At 34.9% G+C, this 17,180-nt stretch overlaps 1 protein-coding gene across 7 annotated transcripts in view; it reads left to right on the forward strand.

The window, feature by feature from the left end:
- Positions 1 to 17,180, forward strand: part of Gpcpd1 (glycerophosphocholine phosphodiesterase 1) — a 54,451-nt gene that overhangs the window by 16,652 nt on the left and 20,619 nt on the right. For 3 of the 7 annotated variants that reach the window (XM_020178161.2, XM_020178160.2, XM_020178162.2), the window contains exons 5-13: positions 1,928 to 2,003; positions 3,785 to 3,826; positions 6,910 to 7,033; positions 11,246 to 11,477; positions 13,336 to 13,498; positions 13,814 to 13,946; positions 15,196 to 15,250; positions 15,405 to 15,497; positions 16,731 to 16,751. In XM_020178161.2, the coding sequence (XP_020033750.1) occupies positions 1,928 to 2,003; positions 3,785 to 3,826; positions 6,910 to 7,033; positions 11,246 to 11,477; positions 13,336 to 13,498; positions 13,814 to 13,946; positions 15,196 to 15,250; positions 15,405 to 15,497; positions 16,731 to 16,751 (939 nt within the window). Of the gene's footprint in view, positions 1 to 1,927; positions 2,004 to 3,784; positions 3,827 to 6,909; positions 7,034 to 11,245; positions 11,478 to 13,335; positions 13,499 to 13,813; positions 13,947 to 15,195; positions 15,251 to 15,404; positions 15,498 to 16,730; positions 16,752 to 17,180 lie in introns of those variants that run through there. The other 4 variants (XM_020178165.2, XM_074074385.1, XM_074074387.1 and 1 more) reach the window with 4 other exon arrangements.

The raw sequence follows: 17,180 nt of genomic DNA on the forward strand, positions 1-17,180 counted from the left end.
ATCCAGGATACTATCATTATATGATAGATACTGTAGTCCATGCACTGTAAAGTTCCCCTGACACATGAATTAAAACAAAACAAAATAAACCCTCTCCTTTTTCCCACCTACTTTTTTTTATCCCTGTTGATATATTCATGGCACCCCTTTCTATTCTGCTTTGATTAGCAATTTTCATGAGAATATAAATCCATACTGTCTTTGTGAAGATGAGGATTGAGTGAAGGGGGTTAAAGGGAATGCCTGAGGCTGGAGAAGATTAGTTTATTCTGGCTACTTATCATTGCTGAGAAACATTGTATCTATTTTTATTGTATACATTGCATCTTTTGAGGATTAGAAAGCTGTTTTAAAAAGTGTCAGAAAAGGAGATATAGTGAAAAAACATCTAGCAAATCTAGAATTAAATATACTGAAAATTAAATATGTTGAAATGTTATATTGAAATTAAATATATTGAAATGATATTAAGTATATTTTAAAATTGAGCAATTTGACATTACATATTTTAAAAATCTACTCAGTTCACCAATTCGTAGGTGAACCCTGTGGCAAGTAGGTATCAGCTAGAGAAAAATAACATTTTATTTGTGGTTTCAGGATTGATTTGAATGAGTATTTAATGCTGTTGATTTTAAACTTTGAAAGTTTTCAAGTTTTAAAAAAGAATTTAAACCTGGTTGTTTTAAGTGGATAGAATTGTGTTTTCTTTAATATGCCTAATTTGTTACATACTTTCATTTGACATACTTACCAAATGTAATTAATACTAAAATCCAGTAATATGGAAGTCTTTAATGCCATCCAAAGATTTATAATATACAGAGAGAATTCCACAATTTTTTGTATTCCACAATTTTTTAAGTGTATATAATATATACTCAGAAAATGTTTTAAAGATTTATGAAAATGTTTATAATGATGATCTTGAAATGGTACAATAATTGGTTTTTGTATTTTCTTTTTGCTTCTCTGTATTATATTTCTTCAGAGAACATACAAAAATTACAATTCTTTGTAAGGTTTCAATTTGAAAATTTGCTTCTAAAATGTATATTCAATGTCTTTGTTTTGGCACATAATTGTAATCAATCAAATTTCTTTAATAATTCAGAAGAATGTAGACTTCAGTACTTTAGATATACTCAGAATCTTTGGTAGTTCATTCTTTTAAAATTGTACACCTTATCAGCAACACATACAACTTTATTTTTACCTAAGGAAAGTTAATAACAAGACAATATTAGAATTGTTTGTAAATTGATATGAATTTAAAAACTCAAAGGTGTAAGATTGAAAATGGCCTTTTTTATCAACTTCTTCAAATTTAGCTGCCCATGTATCCTTTCTTTTAGGGTTTCCTATGCTCTATAGAAAAGCAGGTCACTAGGATATGGGAAATCTGATGTGTTTTTGTTTCCCACTAAGTAATCTTAAATGTGTAAAGAACTTTATTATGCCTTTTAGTTTCTAAGGTAACTGATAATTTTATAATTGATCTTGAAGTACTTGTTATTGCATGCTTTTTCTAAACACTTGGAGACTTTCTCAAATAGAGCAGGTAGATACTTTTATCTAGAAATATCTCTGCTGACATAACAAAATACATTTGGAGTTAATATTAACTCACAATAGGAATAGTATCAGGTCAAAATTAAAATTTCTTTGAAAAAATTGAGTATAATAGGTAGATTTACAAATGAGTTTAAAAGTTTTTGTGCCAATTCATCTAATTTTTCTTTATTTACTGCCTCATTCTCATTTTATTCCAGCATTTCATCATGTTTTGTGACCTGGGTACAGTCTCGATCTGGGGCATATAATATTGCTAATTAGTATAAGATGTAGGCCACAAACATCTAATGGAGTCATGGGTAGAAAATAAGATATAAGAAATTATTGCAGACATTTAACTTTTAAATTGCAGACTATCGGTGGTCCATGTCAAGTCATAGTTCACAAGTGGGAGACTCATCTACAACCACGATCAATAACCCCTTTAGGTATGGGCATTAACTGCATCTGTTTGAGGCATATGCGTAAAGTTACTAATATGCTGCACAGTGGCTTAGTGGGGTTTAAGAAGATTTTTATTCTGAAGTTTAAAGTCAATGCATTGTCAGTACTACAAATTTCATGGATCTTACTCTCAAAACTAAACAGTTCTTAATTGCCTTTCTTTGTAAATTTCATTAGAAATGCTTGCCTAGTTATTTTGGGCAGTTAGATTAATTTACTATGAATTTTTTTTTTCATTTGGAGTGCTTAGAAAAGTTACAAGGTAACATTCTTCTTGACTGAGCATTCATGACTTTGATTTCCTGCTCAAGCTTAAGAACGTTTGAGAAAAGAATGCAAAACAAGAACTCTTAAATTTTTTAGTTTTGAGTAATAGAATAAATTATCTTACTCATTTTTTTTAGCAGTAGTAAATACTTGAATAAACTTGTATGATTGAGTTTAAGTTTCTTTGTTGTAACTGACATATTCCTCCTAGTTTATTTAAATTCCCTCCTGTCTATGCTAGAATTGACATTCAGAGCCTTTTTTTACCCCCTTTAAACATTATTCACATTTCTTGGGCCTAAAAAGGCATTTCTCTATATACAAGTATTTTTGAATTTCATTTTCCATGCTGAAAATGGAATTTGAAGTTCATTTTACATACATTAAATTTCCCACTTGTATTCATCTGTAAATTGACTCATTGCTGAAAAATATACATTTAGTTCCAAGCTCAAGTTAATTTATGAATAATAGCTGACTTGCTAATTTACTAGGTTAAATGAGAAAGTAGTGGGAGTTTCTCCTTTACCTTGTATCAAGGACACATCTTGTTTAAACAGATGTCTCATTCCATCTTCTTTATTGGATTTTCTTTGTATATGTTTCAATACATTTATAGTATATTTAGAATTTTTATGGTAGTTTAACAGTTCCATACTGAGATTGGAACTTACTGGCTATTGAACATTTTAAAAAGACAATTTGCAACTTGAAAAATGTTTCTGTATTGTGAAAAGTAGAGTGATTTCAGTGCTGTTGTAGAAAGAAATGTGTTTTCTACTTTTGGGAAATAATAACTTTTGAGACTAATCTATTAGAATCCTTATTAGGAGTTATCACATTTAACAAGCATTTCAGGCTTATTTAAAGTAAGCTGAGAAGACTACTGGGAAGGAAAGATAATTGGTATTTTACTCAGATAGGGTTTGCAGCTCTCCTCATTTAAGTGAATTGTTAGAAGAAAGGGATATGCTAGCACTTATTCTCTTTTGGTAGCTCCTCACAGCTCTGTATATGCAGGTAAGTTTATGCTGCTCATAAAGCTTTTAGCTGGCTATAGAGAATAGCTGGGGTTTGAGGAGAATCACATTTGAGACAAGTTCAGGATGTGCACTACATAAGAATAAGCATTTTAATTGTGCCAAGACCTTTGGTTTGAAAACCAGCATGGAGTTACCATTGTCTTGCAACTCGTTAGTCTCATACATTGGTGGGTATAGACCTTCATTCCAGTGCCTCTAGAGCACCTCTCTGAGTTTTCTTTTTCTTCCTTATGGTTATCACAAATAATCACCAAAGCCTGCAAAATCTCCTGCTTGCTAGCTTCTTTAAAAGAGGATTCTTTACTGAGGGCTACAATAAATATGCTTATTCACATTAGGCTGCTTTTAAGTGTAGATTTAATATTTTAAACAGTCCTTAAATTGGATATTTCTTAATTGTTCATTCTGTATTCATCATGAATTTTAACTAGGTTTTCTATTTCCTTGAATTCTAGAAAGTGAAATAATTATTGACGATGGACAATTTGGAATTCACAGTAAGTGAGACTGAGTTTTGAAACTGTTTAGTGATATGATTAACCTGTTACTTAAACATTTCATTAAAAATACATGGTACAAGGAAATAGAATACAGTATGGTTTTAAGATAAATTTTATATCCAAGAAACATTTTTTAAATAATCAGTTTTCAATGTTTTAAACTGTTACCCTTTTGGCATTTGGTGATTTAAAGTATGAGTTTTTTGCAATTCTGGGGTTTGAACTCGGGGCCTTTAACTTGAGCCACTCCCAGGCCTTATTTTTGTGATGGGTTTTTTCCAGATAGGGTCTCTCTCGCAAACTATCTGCCAGAGCTGGCTTTGAACCTCGATCATCCTGATCTCTGCCTCCCGAGTAGCTAGGATTACAGGCATGAACCACCAGTGCCTGGCTAAAGTATGAATTTTAAGCCAGGAGCTGGTGGCTCATGCCTGTAATCCAAGATATCCAAGCTACTTGGGATGCTGAGATTGGAAAGATCTTGGTTTGAGGCCAGCTTGGGCAAATAGTTTGTGAGATCCCCATATCCACAATACCCAGAGCAAAAATGGACTGGAGGAGTGACTTAAGTGGTAGAGCACCTGCTTTGTGAATGCCTGATTTTTGCCAGCTCAAAGCCCCGAATTTAAATCCCAGCCCTACCAAAAACAACAATAATAAAGTATATGAGTTTTTCTTTTTTTTTTTGGCGGTACTGGGGTTTGAACTCAGGGCCTTCACCTTGAGCCACTCCACCAGCCCTACTTTTGTGAAGGATTTTTCGAGATAGGGTCTTGCAAACTATTTGTCTGGGCTGGCTTTGAACTACGATCCTCCTGATCTCTGTCTCCTGAGTAACTAGGATTACAGGTGGCAGCCACCGGCGCCTGGCCAAAGTATGAGTTTATATGATCAATTCACAATTACAGCACTTATTTGAGGAGGTAGAAATGAAAATTACCTGAATTTGAACATTACTCATTGTGTACATGTATTATAATATTGTACATAAGTACTATACAATACTGTATGTATAAATATTAAAAAATAAAGTTATATATGTATGTAGTATACTTAACTAGTAATATCATCTCTTTAACCCTTTGTTTGAAAACATTTAAAGTGTGAAAGGTTACCCTTAATTTAGGCTAAGTTTATGCATATTGTATGTTTATGTATGCATGTACAGTAAAATCCAGGGTAGCCAGAATGTTCTCCTAGTAGTATCAGCTTTGTCATACTAACTTGTGTTCTCATTATAGATACTATTTCTTAGGAACCAAAAAGTGGAAAGGGAGTGGGCAGAATGTGTGCTTGTGTTAACTCTGAACCAGTGATAAATTGCTGATAACCAGTTTGTCTTCCTAGCAAGTGTAGGAAAGAACAGGGCCTGAATGTTTTGGTTGTGGTTTTACTATGTATGTATGTGTGTTTATGCATGTTAGCAATGTACATGCTTCAGCAGTATTTGGAGGGAATTGAGCTTAATTTCCTTGATTTAGTTTTGAATTGTTTTTATTGTATCATAATACAGTCTGCAATATTTGAATACCTTTAGTATTGTTTTTTAGGTTCTTGTCTTATTTACAAAAGACTGTATTTGTGCTACATATTTTATGAAGGAATAGTTTTCTCATTTCTTCAGCTGTAGTGCGTGGCATTATGTCCATTATATGTTTAACATTTCTCTCTGTCTTTCTCTCTCTCTTCTCTCTCTAAACCTAAATTCAGCTCTGGTTAGTTTTCAGGATGGAAAACCATTTCTTCAACTTTGTGCACTTTTGAAAATAATGTTTGATTTTTGACAGTTCTTGAGCACTTGCCTAGCAAGTGCAAGATCCTGAGTTCAAACCCCAGTACTGCCCTCCCCAGCCCCCCAAAAAGGAAAGAATTCTATGATTATGAAAACATTCCTAAGTTATATTTAAGGAAAGTGTTTCTTGGTTTTGTTTGTTTTTTTTTTAAGCCCTCTTGATAAAATCTTAGTCTCGGCTGCAAAGCTCTGAGTTCAAACCCCAGTACTGAGAAAAAAAGAAAGAAAAAGCTTAGTCCAAAGCTGTTCACAGCTTCTTTAGTATTTATGAAAATTTTATTATCTGTTAGTAGGTAACATCAAGTTAAACAATACTAATCGTGCCATTTGTTTGGTGACAAAATATAAGAATACGGAATCAACTCAGTTTTGTTCTTACACTCTCATATCTCTAGCTTCTAATAATAGCAGCATAGCTAGTTTCAGTTGGATAGCTCAGGGGAAGTTCTGGATGTGTAAGGTGGTCCCCAGTGGAACAGTTGCTGTGTCATAAGCCATTGTGGAGCATGTGCTGTTTCTGAAAATAGATTGGCAGTACTTGAATATTGGATTCCATAAAATGAGTGTTTGTTTTTGTTGTTGTTTTTGACTGTACTGGGTTTTGAATTCAGGGCCTGGTGCTTCTACCACTTGAGCCACATCCCCAACCCCGAACCATGATCCTCCTACTTACTCTGAGTAGCCACCAAGCCCAGCTATTTTGTTGTTGTTGAGATGAGATCTCACTCACTTTTTTCCTGTGCTGATCAGAACTATGATCTTCTCAATTTCTACCTTCTCAGTGGCTGGGATTACATTTGTGAACCATGGGGTTTTTTGGGGGGTGGGGTAGGGAGGGTACTGGTGATTGAACTCAGCTTCCTGCTTGCTAGGTGAGTGCTCTAACACTTCAGTTCTACACTTAAGTCCTTTTGCTTTTAGTTTGTTTTCAGATAGGTTCCCACACTAACTTTTCTGGGCTGTCCTTGAACTGCAGTCTGCCTGTCTCCATTCCCTGAGTAGTTGGAATGGAGATTATAAGCATGCACCACTACGCCTGGGCTCAGTAAGAACATTTTTTTTTTATTTAGGGTGTTTGTAGTCATTTAACCTTTTCCTTTTTCATATAAAAGTCTGCTTCAGTGGCAGATTTAGGATTACCTGAATTTCCTTTGGGGAGGAACAAGTTTTGTATCACTTTGGTATATTAAAATGTGAATGTGAGCTAAAATTGTCAGTGTGTATTGTGTGTACTACTACTGGATTGTTTAAAAAATGTAATTACTATTCTTCATGTTTACTTTGCCAGATGGTGTTGAAACTCTGGATTCTGGATGGCTCACATGTCAGACTGAAATAAGATTACGTTTGCATTATTCTGAAAAACCTCCTGTCTCAATAACCAAGAAAAAATTTAAAAAATCTAGATTTAGGTATGACTATATGTTTTTGTGACTGAGGCCACTTATGTTTACTGATGCTATAGATTTCTGACCCCACAATTTTTATGTAGCTTTTAAGCATATGAAGTAAACATAATACACTAATACGTCACATTTTCTAATAGTTACAGGATTATAACAGTGAACTGATTTTTCCTGAAGTTGCTACTATAACACATTCTTGGGTTAAGTCTTAATATCTAAATTTAGAACCAGAAAATTTCCTTTTTATAAAGATAAGTGGTTTGTAAGCTCATGGTTTTTTTGTTTGTTTTGGTGGCACTGGAGTTTGAACTCCGGGACTTAACTCTTGTAAGGCAGGCACTCTACAGCTTGAGCCACTTCACCAGACTACTTATGTATTTTTATAGTTTCTATCATCCCTAATGCAACAATAGTTTGTTTTAAAATTGATAAAACTGAGTTTTTAAAATTTTTGGCTAAGTAAGGAGAAAATGGCATAAATAGAGAAAATTATGTTGAAAATAGCCTTCAAACTATCAGCCTTCACTCTGGCTTGAAAAGGAAAAATTTTTCATGAAAAAAAGGCTAAAGTTATAGTACTTTCAGATTCAGTTTTTGTAAGCCTGTATCAGTGTTAGAGATGTAAGACTGTTTAAAGGGTTATATAATTAATTTCATTTTTCTGTAATATTGTTCATACCTCTGAGTGAATCGGCTTCTTTAAGCCTTGTCATTTGGACCTTTGTAACTTCAGAATAATTCTGGATTTGTATCATAGGTTTTCTGACAAAACGTCAGGCCTGGCTTAAAAGATTCATTTTCAGTATTTGTTATCTTCCTTATTCATAATGATAGCACAATCTAGAAATCCGTCAATGTTTCACTCCAACTGCCTACGTGCTGTAGTGCTTACATGTCTCAGTCATAGGTAAGGGAATAGCAGACACATCACCATCCTTTGCATTGGCAAAGGATTGGGTTTGTGTAGCTTGCCCTTTTCTGTGCCTTAGCTTTTCTTTGCTTCTGGAAAACTGAGGTAATTGGGTCACCTGGTCAATCTGCAAGATCCATTCGACCTGAAGAATTCTTTAAGTAGTTAGCTATACATAATTGAATGTTTTGTTTGTTGTACTGGAGGGTATATTGTAACATTTATAAAAATTCTTACAATATATCATAATTGAATTCACCCCCCTTGATCATTCTCCTTTATCCCCTTCTTATTTTAAAAGAAACAAATAAATGATTGTTATAGCTGTAAATTGTCTTATTAGAATAACAGTTTAGTTGACTTACTAGGTCTTTCCCATTTTGGCTGCAGTTAAGAAATTAATAGTTGCATGAGAGCGATGTTTGGGAGGATCAGTGCAGGGCCACCCTAGGCAAAATAGTTAGCAAGATGCTGAGCATGGTGGTTCCTGCCTGTAATTCCAACAACAGGGAGGCATAGGTAGGAGGATCGGGTTTCAGGGTGGCCCCTGACAAAAACATAAGGCCCTATCTGAAAAATAACTAAAGCAAAATATGGCTGGGGGTTGTAGCTCAGGTGGTAGAGCTCTGGCCTAGCAGGCATGATGTCCTGAGTTCAAACAACAATTACCTCTCCTCTCCCCACAAAAATTTAATGGTTGGGATCTGATTGGAATGCAAATGAGTATCAATTCTTACATCATTCTTGTTTCTATAGAGATCATTGTAATTGTGTTATTGAGGTACTGAAATATTTTCTTATAGCTATACTTAGTTGAACTCCACAAATTAATTGGTTCCTATTGAAATAATTGTGCATAGGCAGAAATTGGTTTTTGTTTTAAGCATCTTTTCCTCCCCCCTCCAGAGTCTTAGGGTAGAAATAAATATATCTTCAAGGGCCTTGGTACTTTAGAAAACTTAGCAACAGCTTTTTGCATTTTAAATAAAACAGTGGATGCATATTTCATTATCACAAAGTTTTAAACACACTTTTCTCTTGTCTTTGATTCCACCAGTTAGTAGAAAGCAATGATGATATCTTTTTATGATTCCCTGTAACATTTATATAGCTACCTGAAGAGAACCCTTTTTTTTTCATTGTGATAATTTATGTTGTGCCTAGTGTACTTGGGATAGATTCACCCCTCCATTATATTTTCATACCCCTTTTTTCCTTATTTTCTCTTTTCTTAATAATTTTTGGTGGGACTAGGATTTGAACTCAGGGTTTCATGCTTGCACAGCAGGAGCTCTACTGCTTGAGCCATACCTCCAATCCATGGTCCATTTGCTCTGGTTATTTTGGAGATGGGATCTCAGGAACTATTTGCCAGGGCTGGCCTCAACCCTCAATCCTCCCAATCTCAGTCTCTCTTGTAGCTAGGATTATTGTCATGAGTCACCATATTCTTTTCAAACAGTGTCTCCTAGGTTTCATTATGCTATCTTAATAGACATATATGCAGCATACTTGTATCTTCTTCACCCCTCGATATCCTTTCCTTTTCCCTTTCCCCCTTCTGCTGGAAAAATTGTAAAATAAATAAAATGAACTAAGTTTCATAGGTACCTTACTATGAAGGTAAACTTCATAGGAAACTTGCATATTCCCCCTCCCTGCTTTTAATTTCTGTACATTTATGATCTCTTCATATGGTTGTGGAGAATATTGTTTCTTCAGGCTAACTTAAGGAATCCAGAACCATTCCTAAGAGTTTGGTTTCTGAAAAGAGATGATGATTTTTGTTCTGGCTTATTGAAATGATTTGTTTGTTTGTTTTGCAGTATTGGGGTTTGAACTCAGGGCCTTGTGTTTGCTAGGCAGGTGTTCTACTGCGTGAGCCACATCCTGGTGCACTACTTTGGTTTTATAGTGTGACTGTAGAGCAGTAATCTGTATAGCTGACCCCTCAGGGAGACTTCAAAATTATATTGCTCTAAGACCAGCAGTGTTGGTGGCAGAGGTCACACAGAGAGAACAGGGCTCAATATTATAATTTCATTATTAGTAGTATAAGTGAGGTCGCATTTAAATCTACAAACTGATTTTTATAATTCAACTATTATCCTCTATAGTAACTTCCCTCCCTACATTAATAATATTTAAATTGTTTAATCTGTACACATTTCAGTTGGTGCAAGAAATATTCCAGAATTGAGTTTACTTTTTTTGACATTGTAAGTGCACTTTGCAGGTAATTGCTTCTCAGTAGGAGTTGGCTAATAGTCATGTGGCCTTATGGCTTTGATGACTGGTTTTCATTTTCATTGGTGTGAGGCCTATAAGAATTAGCAAATCTTGTTTGTTTCATCCTGCATTCACATATGCATAAAACTATGTTTAGTTTAATACTTTTTCTTTAGTGATACACTTTTTTAACAGGGTATCTCGACTTTTACTGTATAAGGTAAGGACGAGAGGAAAGGGGAAAATTTCAGTTAAAACATTCAGATCTGAATTTGGTATTATAAATTAACAGACTTTGATCCAGTTTTGTGCTTGTTATGTATCTGCATTTGTAAGATCTCTCAAAAGGAGTTACTAGCTGGGTGTGGTAGTTCACATTATAACCCCAGCTATTCAGGAGGCCCAGAGAGGAAGACCTGGTGAATTCAAAGTGAAGCAAAATTAGTGACACCCTATCTCAAAAATAAACACCAAAAGGAACTAAGAGTGTGGTTGAAATGGTAGAAACATAAGGCCCTGGATACAATCCTCAGTACCCCTACCTCCCACCAAAATTTTTTCTTATTGATATTTGAAGGCTATAAAATTGAGGTTTCCACTATTTGGAGACTAGTAAATACTATTTGGATAATTGTAAATACTTCTTTAGATTTTTTTTCCCCTCCATGGGCTGTACTAGTGCTTGAACTCAGGGCCTCATGCTTACTATGCAGGCCTTCTACCACTTGAACCAGTGTGCCACCAATTAGGTTTTTTTGAGTAAAAAATACAGCTCGTAGATTAGGAAGGAGTCCCAAGAGAGGGTGCCCCTTAGGTTATTTAAAAAAAAAAAAGAATGAACTAAAACAACTTTAGTAGGTATAAAGGACATTTATCCCGCTTAAATACCTTGCAGAAATTTCTGCATTTGGATAAAACATACTGAATGCTTTGACGTACATAATATATGTTGTCTTTGTATAATGTATTATTTTTGTCATTTAAGCATATTTGGGGAATATTTAAATTTACATTAGAATTTGCACTTCACCTTTCTTCTTTACTGCTTTTGCATTTCATTATTTTCTCCTATTGTGTAGGGTAAAGCTTACACTAGAGGGTCCAGAGGAAGATGATGATGATAGGGTATCTCCCACTGTTCTTCACAAAATGTCCAACAGCCTGGAAATAGCCTTAATTAGCGATAATGAATTCAAGTGCAGGCATTCACAGCCGGAGTGTGGCTATGGCTTACAGCCTGATCGATGGACAGAGTACAGCATACAGACAATGGAACCAGATAACCTGGAACTAATCTTTGATTTTTTTGAGGTGAGTAGTTACTTCCATAAAGGAGTGGACAGAAAGAGTGCAATCATAAGCTTATTTATACGTAGTTTATTTATTGATTGATTGCTTGATTGATTGATTGTAGTACTGGGGCTCAGGGCCTACACCTTGAGCCATTCCACCAGCCCTTTTTTGTGATGGGTTTTTTTGAGATAGGGTTTTGCAGCCTATTTGCCTGGGCTGGCTTTGAACCATGATCCTTCTCATCTCTGCCTCCTGAGTAGCTGGATTACAGGTGTGAGCCACCAGTGCCTGGCCAATTTTTGTTTTGATCTAACTTGTGTAATGTCATGATTCATATAAACTGAAGTATTATTAAGAATAAAGTTGGCTGCACCACATCAGGTGTGGTGCTGCATGCCTGGAACCCAACTACTCAGGAAGCAGAGAGAAGGAATGAGGTTTGAGACCAACCCCTAGCAAAGTTAGCATAAAAGGACTAGTGACATGGCTCATGTGCTAGAGCACTTGGAGGCTCAGTACCTCAGAGGGATAAAGAAAGAATGTAACTAAGAGAACTTAAGTAGACTTGCTGTTTCAAACCAAGACTAGATGTCTTGATGTCTATGTCTGTTAAAGAGTCTGAATATAAATGAGTTGTGCAAATTGGCCTCTAGTGATAAGTAGAGGGACAGGCAGGCCGTATACCTCTTGCTGAACAATCTGTGTAACTAGCATGGGTGAGTCACCTTCATGGTGGCAATCTTTTATTGAGTCCTTTATTATGAGGATTTGTTGTGGCAGTGGACTTACTTTTCCAGTTTCATGTTATAAATGTGTAATAAAAATAGCTATAAAGCTTGTATAGGGTGTACAGTCTGTTCTGCCAGTTTTTCCAAGCTACTTATAATACTTACACTAGAGCCTCTTAGTTCACTGCCTGTTCAAATGTTCCCCACAAATAATATTTGGCACCTCCTTTAAAGTCCTTACCACAGTGCACCTTGCCCACTGGTTTCCATATCCTCTAGTTCCTTTGTCACCTCCTCACCTTTCCATCATTGAGGGAAGGGAACATGTCTGTACAGTAGCATGTAACCAGTTTTTTGGGATTTTTTTTTGACACAATTCACGGTGGGAATTAAACCTACTGAGTGAAGCATGTTACACATAATTAAAATTATTACTCTTTGAATTGTTCATTTTGATATTTTCTTTAGATATTTTTTGCATGTGTGAGTAACTTTTTGACTATCTCTGATTATATGGAATCTAAATTATTTACTCTAGAATTTCAGTTTTAAAAACTATAAATCTAATTTAAGCAAGAATAGCTGGGAATTTATTATAAAATACAGTATGAAGTTTTGGAACAGTTCCTTCTTATAATCCGTTGAATCCTAACTCCCCTTTAAGTTTGGGAGCATTTTTGTTTTATTCATAGGCTAGGCTGTTAAAATAGCCAGTGTAATTTCAAAGATAGTTACTATCTTTATATGTTTTCCATGTTGCCACATTTATAGAAAATATAATCTACATTAAATATTACAAGGCCAGAGGTAAGGCTCAGGGGTAGAGCACCTGCCTTGCAAGTGTGAGAGACCCTATGTTTAAACCTCAGTACTGAAAGAAAGAAAAGAAAAAGAAAAAGAATTCATCACAAATATGTCTTAAGTTTCTCTCTCTCTAACTTTAAACTTTGATCTTCCTGATCTCTGCTTCCCAAGTAGCTGGGATTACAAGTGTGAGCCACCAGCACCCAGTGTTGTGTTACTTTTTTCTTTTTTTTTTTTTTTTAAATCAGTTTTCTTCCATAGACTCTGAGTTGACTTTAAAGAGTTCTTTGATTTTTAAATTAACAAGTTTAAGAATTCAGAGTATCTCAAACCTCACTTTTTAGGAAGATCTCAGTGAGCATGTAGTTCAAGGTGATGCCTTTCCTGGACACGTCGGTACAGCATGCCTCTTATCATCCACCATTGCTGAGAGTGGGAGGAGTGCTGGGATCCTTACTCTTCCCATAATGAGCAGAAATTCCCGGAAAACGATAGGAAAAGTGAGAGGTAAGCTGGGAGTAGCAGGAGGGCCATCACAAACAAGTTAAGGTTAAGTTACAATTCTCATTGAGTATTTGAGAATGGTAATGATTAAATTAATAATTTGCTTTAAATTATTAACTAGTACAGTAACAGTTTAAGGAGTATATGTCTGTTAAATTTTCTAGAAGCCTTACTTTGAATCAGTTTTGCCCTGATTTTTTTCTATTTGATAGAAATTGATAAAAAGCTATTTTTAGTGCTATTCTTACATCATTGAGTTCATAATAGCCTTTTAAACCATTTCTCTTTGTTCCTCCCTCTTTTTTTTTTCTGTGAAAGTTGATTTTATCATCATTAAGCCATTGCCAGGATACAGTTGTGACATGAAATCTTCATTTTCCAAGTATTGGAAGCCAAGAATACCATTGGATGTTGGCCATCGAGGTGCAGGGAACTCAACAACAACTGCCCAGTAGGTTGAGTATGTACATGGGATCACTGTGGAGTAGCTCAGACTTGATAAGGTTAATTGGGTTAACCTACTAAAAATCAGATGATGCCTTTATTATATTATTAAATATAACTTGTTGATAGTGGTTCCTATTTCAAAATAATTAGAGACCAATTCTCTTTATTTGAGTCTGGTTAGTCTTTTTAATGTATTGAATCAGTAATGAGAAAGTAAAAAGCCAGGAGGGAAAGTTTGCTGCAGAAAGCTTTGGTGTCATCAGTGTGTTTTTGTTGTGTTCCTTGCATTTTGCAAGTTGCCCTCTCTGGATCTGGTTCCTTATCTATAAATGAAGGATTTGGTTAAGATTATCCCTAATGTTTCTTTCTGCTCTGAGCATCCATGATTCTATGAAAGTGTGTGTAAATAAATGTAGGGAATATTAGTTCAACCTAAATCTCATCAGAAAGATGTCCTGCCTTGTCTTAGCAGATAAAATTCCAGCCTGGCACAGTTATCTTTTCTACTTTCGCAAATTTATTACCAATGTTATAGCTTATTGCCAAAGGCTTTATGCTACAAATTTTGTTTGGGGGGGTGGTGCTTTGTATCAAACCCAGGGCCTTGCATATGCTAGGCAAGTGCTTTACCAGTGAGCTACACCTTCAGCCCTACTTTTATTTTAGAGTGATGTCATGATATCTTTGTGACCTGTGATGATCTATTAAGCTTGTAAAATAAATCAAATTACTACATAAGGAAGAATCACCCTCAGGCCCTTTCTTAACCAAACAATAAATTTTCATCCCTTTCCTTTATGTCTTAGTAAAGTTTTCATACTTTTTTCCTGTTGGCATGTCAATCTTTTCCATTCATCCACACTGTGTAAATAATAAGTCATTCACAGGCTTCATTGCAAGGATCAAGTTTTTGTCTCTTTTTACCATTGAAAAGGATTATTTTCCTTAAATAGTCACCTCATTTGTCTCTAAGAGAAACAATCCATACTACAGGGGGGAGATATGTGTTGTGATCTAGGACATCCCTGTCTTCAGTTTGTAAATACTTAAAAGTTTGTTAGAGATTACATTACTGGTGTGTCAAGATTACATGCTTGACACACCATTCAAGCGTGGTCATGCTCATATTACGGTATGGCAAAATTAGCCTCAAGATAAAGAATAAATACTATTTCCATTGTTGAAAATATTGTTGACTTATTTAGTACATTTGTTTCTTTTCTGTAGTTTGTAACAACTATATTTCTTTTTAGGTTAGCTAAAGTACAAGAAAATACTATTGCTTCTTTAAGAAATGCTGCTAGTCACGTAAGTAACTTGTTTTTCTTTAAACAACATTGGATTGTTGAAAGATACATAGTTTTATACTGAGTAGTAAATTTCTTAAGTTTGTGGACGTTTATACATATGGCACACCATAAAATGTTTTTTTTTTAAATATTTGCATCCTTTCTTCTATCAGGGTGCAGCCTTTGTAGAATTTGATGTACATCTTTCAAAAGATTTTGTGCCTGTGGTGTATCATGATCTCACCTGTTGTTTGACTATGAAGAAGGTACGTTGAAATTCCTTCATTTTACACTTACTGCTAAAAGGTTTAAAAATCAAGAAATCATGTTTTTAATTACCAAATAGAGTTAGTCAATTTCTTGATGAATAACTGCCCATCCTTTTCTCTCTCAAGACCTTGCCATATTAGAGAGTGAAGAGATGAGACTATTGATTTCCTACTCTACTGACCCTAGAGTACTGTCTTTGTATTGCTGAATTTGCTTTTTTGTTATTAATAAAGAGACCTTGCAGATGGTTTCTGTATCAGTCTGCCACTGTCACTAGAAGAGGAATATCAGTGTTTGTTCTCTAGGAGCCATCTTATTTCTCAAATTAATAAGCTAGCATGATTTAGCTAAAAACCAGGGAGATGTGAGAAAATTTTAGGCGGAGAAGGGAGATGTTTAGAACTAAACTTCAGGAACGATACTTTGATGACTATAATAAGAGTTTCACTGGACATAGTAGAGGGAAGGGGAAGCAGTAATTTGAGCTACTAATGCAGTAGGAACAAGGAGAATCGTGAGGGCTTGATGCAGGGAAAGTCCTGAATGAGATTCCAAAATAAAAATTTTTTCAAGTTGTCATTGTACAAACATAATTGTCTTTATATATTTCCTGAATGTAAGTATATAAATTAACCAAGTAGTTTCTCAAGGACTAAAATTAGGAAGGCTCCTTTGACATTTTCTTTAAAACTGTATTGGGTGTCATTTTCAAGTGAGTTGATTTAATGTTAAGGTCAGTTTTGCTAACGCTGTACCCAGGCTTTAGCTGTAGTGGTTTCTAAGCATACCTAAGGGACTGGGTTATAGTATTGGTAGAAAAGAACCCTTTTACCTTTGTGAAATGGTGTCAGGAGCTGGAAGGAAGGCAGTGCATCCATTTCTGATGAAGACGGAGACAGAATAAAAAGAAGTGGAAAGTTTTTTTGTTTTGCTGTATGAGAATGTTATTTTAAAAAAAATCTTAAGAGTTTATTATAGAGTTACTGATCCCTCACTTTCACTAGGATAACTCTTAATGAAGTTGAACTTGAATGAGTTAATTGGGGAAAGAAAGTAATGTATATTTTTAGGGGAGTTTTAGTTTTTAACCTGACATTTTTTACGTAAAAACAATTCATGTCCATTAGGAAAAATCCAAGTAGTTCGGAAGATTATGAGATAAGAACTCTTCCTCTCTCCCTTTCCTTGGTATCACTCCCTTATTAATAGTTTTTTATGTACCCTTGCAGAAAAGCTTTATGCATACACAGGTTTGTACCCATGTACATGAGTGAATATATGTATATATGCAATGGCTTTTAACATACTTATTGGATTGATGATTTATTGTTGGTTCCTTAACTCATTTCCTTAAATGGTGATACCTCCAACAGTGTGACATTTGATATGGCATTAAAACCTAGAAGAGTATATTTGCCTGTGGAGGAAATGTGGTAGATCAGAGGTCTTACTAAATGTTATTATTGCTTATGGGCAGTTTTCATGGCAGTTTGCATGACTACTATTTTTAATCAAACTTTACATATAAAGGGCTTACAAAAAGCTTATAATCTTATTGACAGAGATTAACCCTTTATAGTATTTGCATGTTGATTTCCTAGGCATGTAGCATGGGTATGTGTCAAATAAAATATATCTGCATGAAGAAAGCAGGGGAAATGATGACCAATGTCGCGCTC

The sequence above is a fragment of the Castor canadensis genome, chromosome 5 (genome assembly GCF_047511655.1).
Source record: "Castor canadensis chromosome 5, mCasCan1.hap1v2, whole genome shotgun sequence".
Classification (NCBI taxonomy): domain Eukaryota; kingdom Metazoa; phylum Chordata; class Mammalia; order Rodentia; family Castoridae; genus Castor; species Castor canadensis.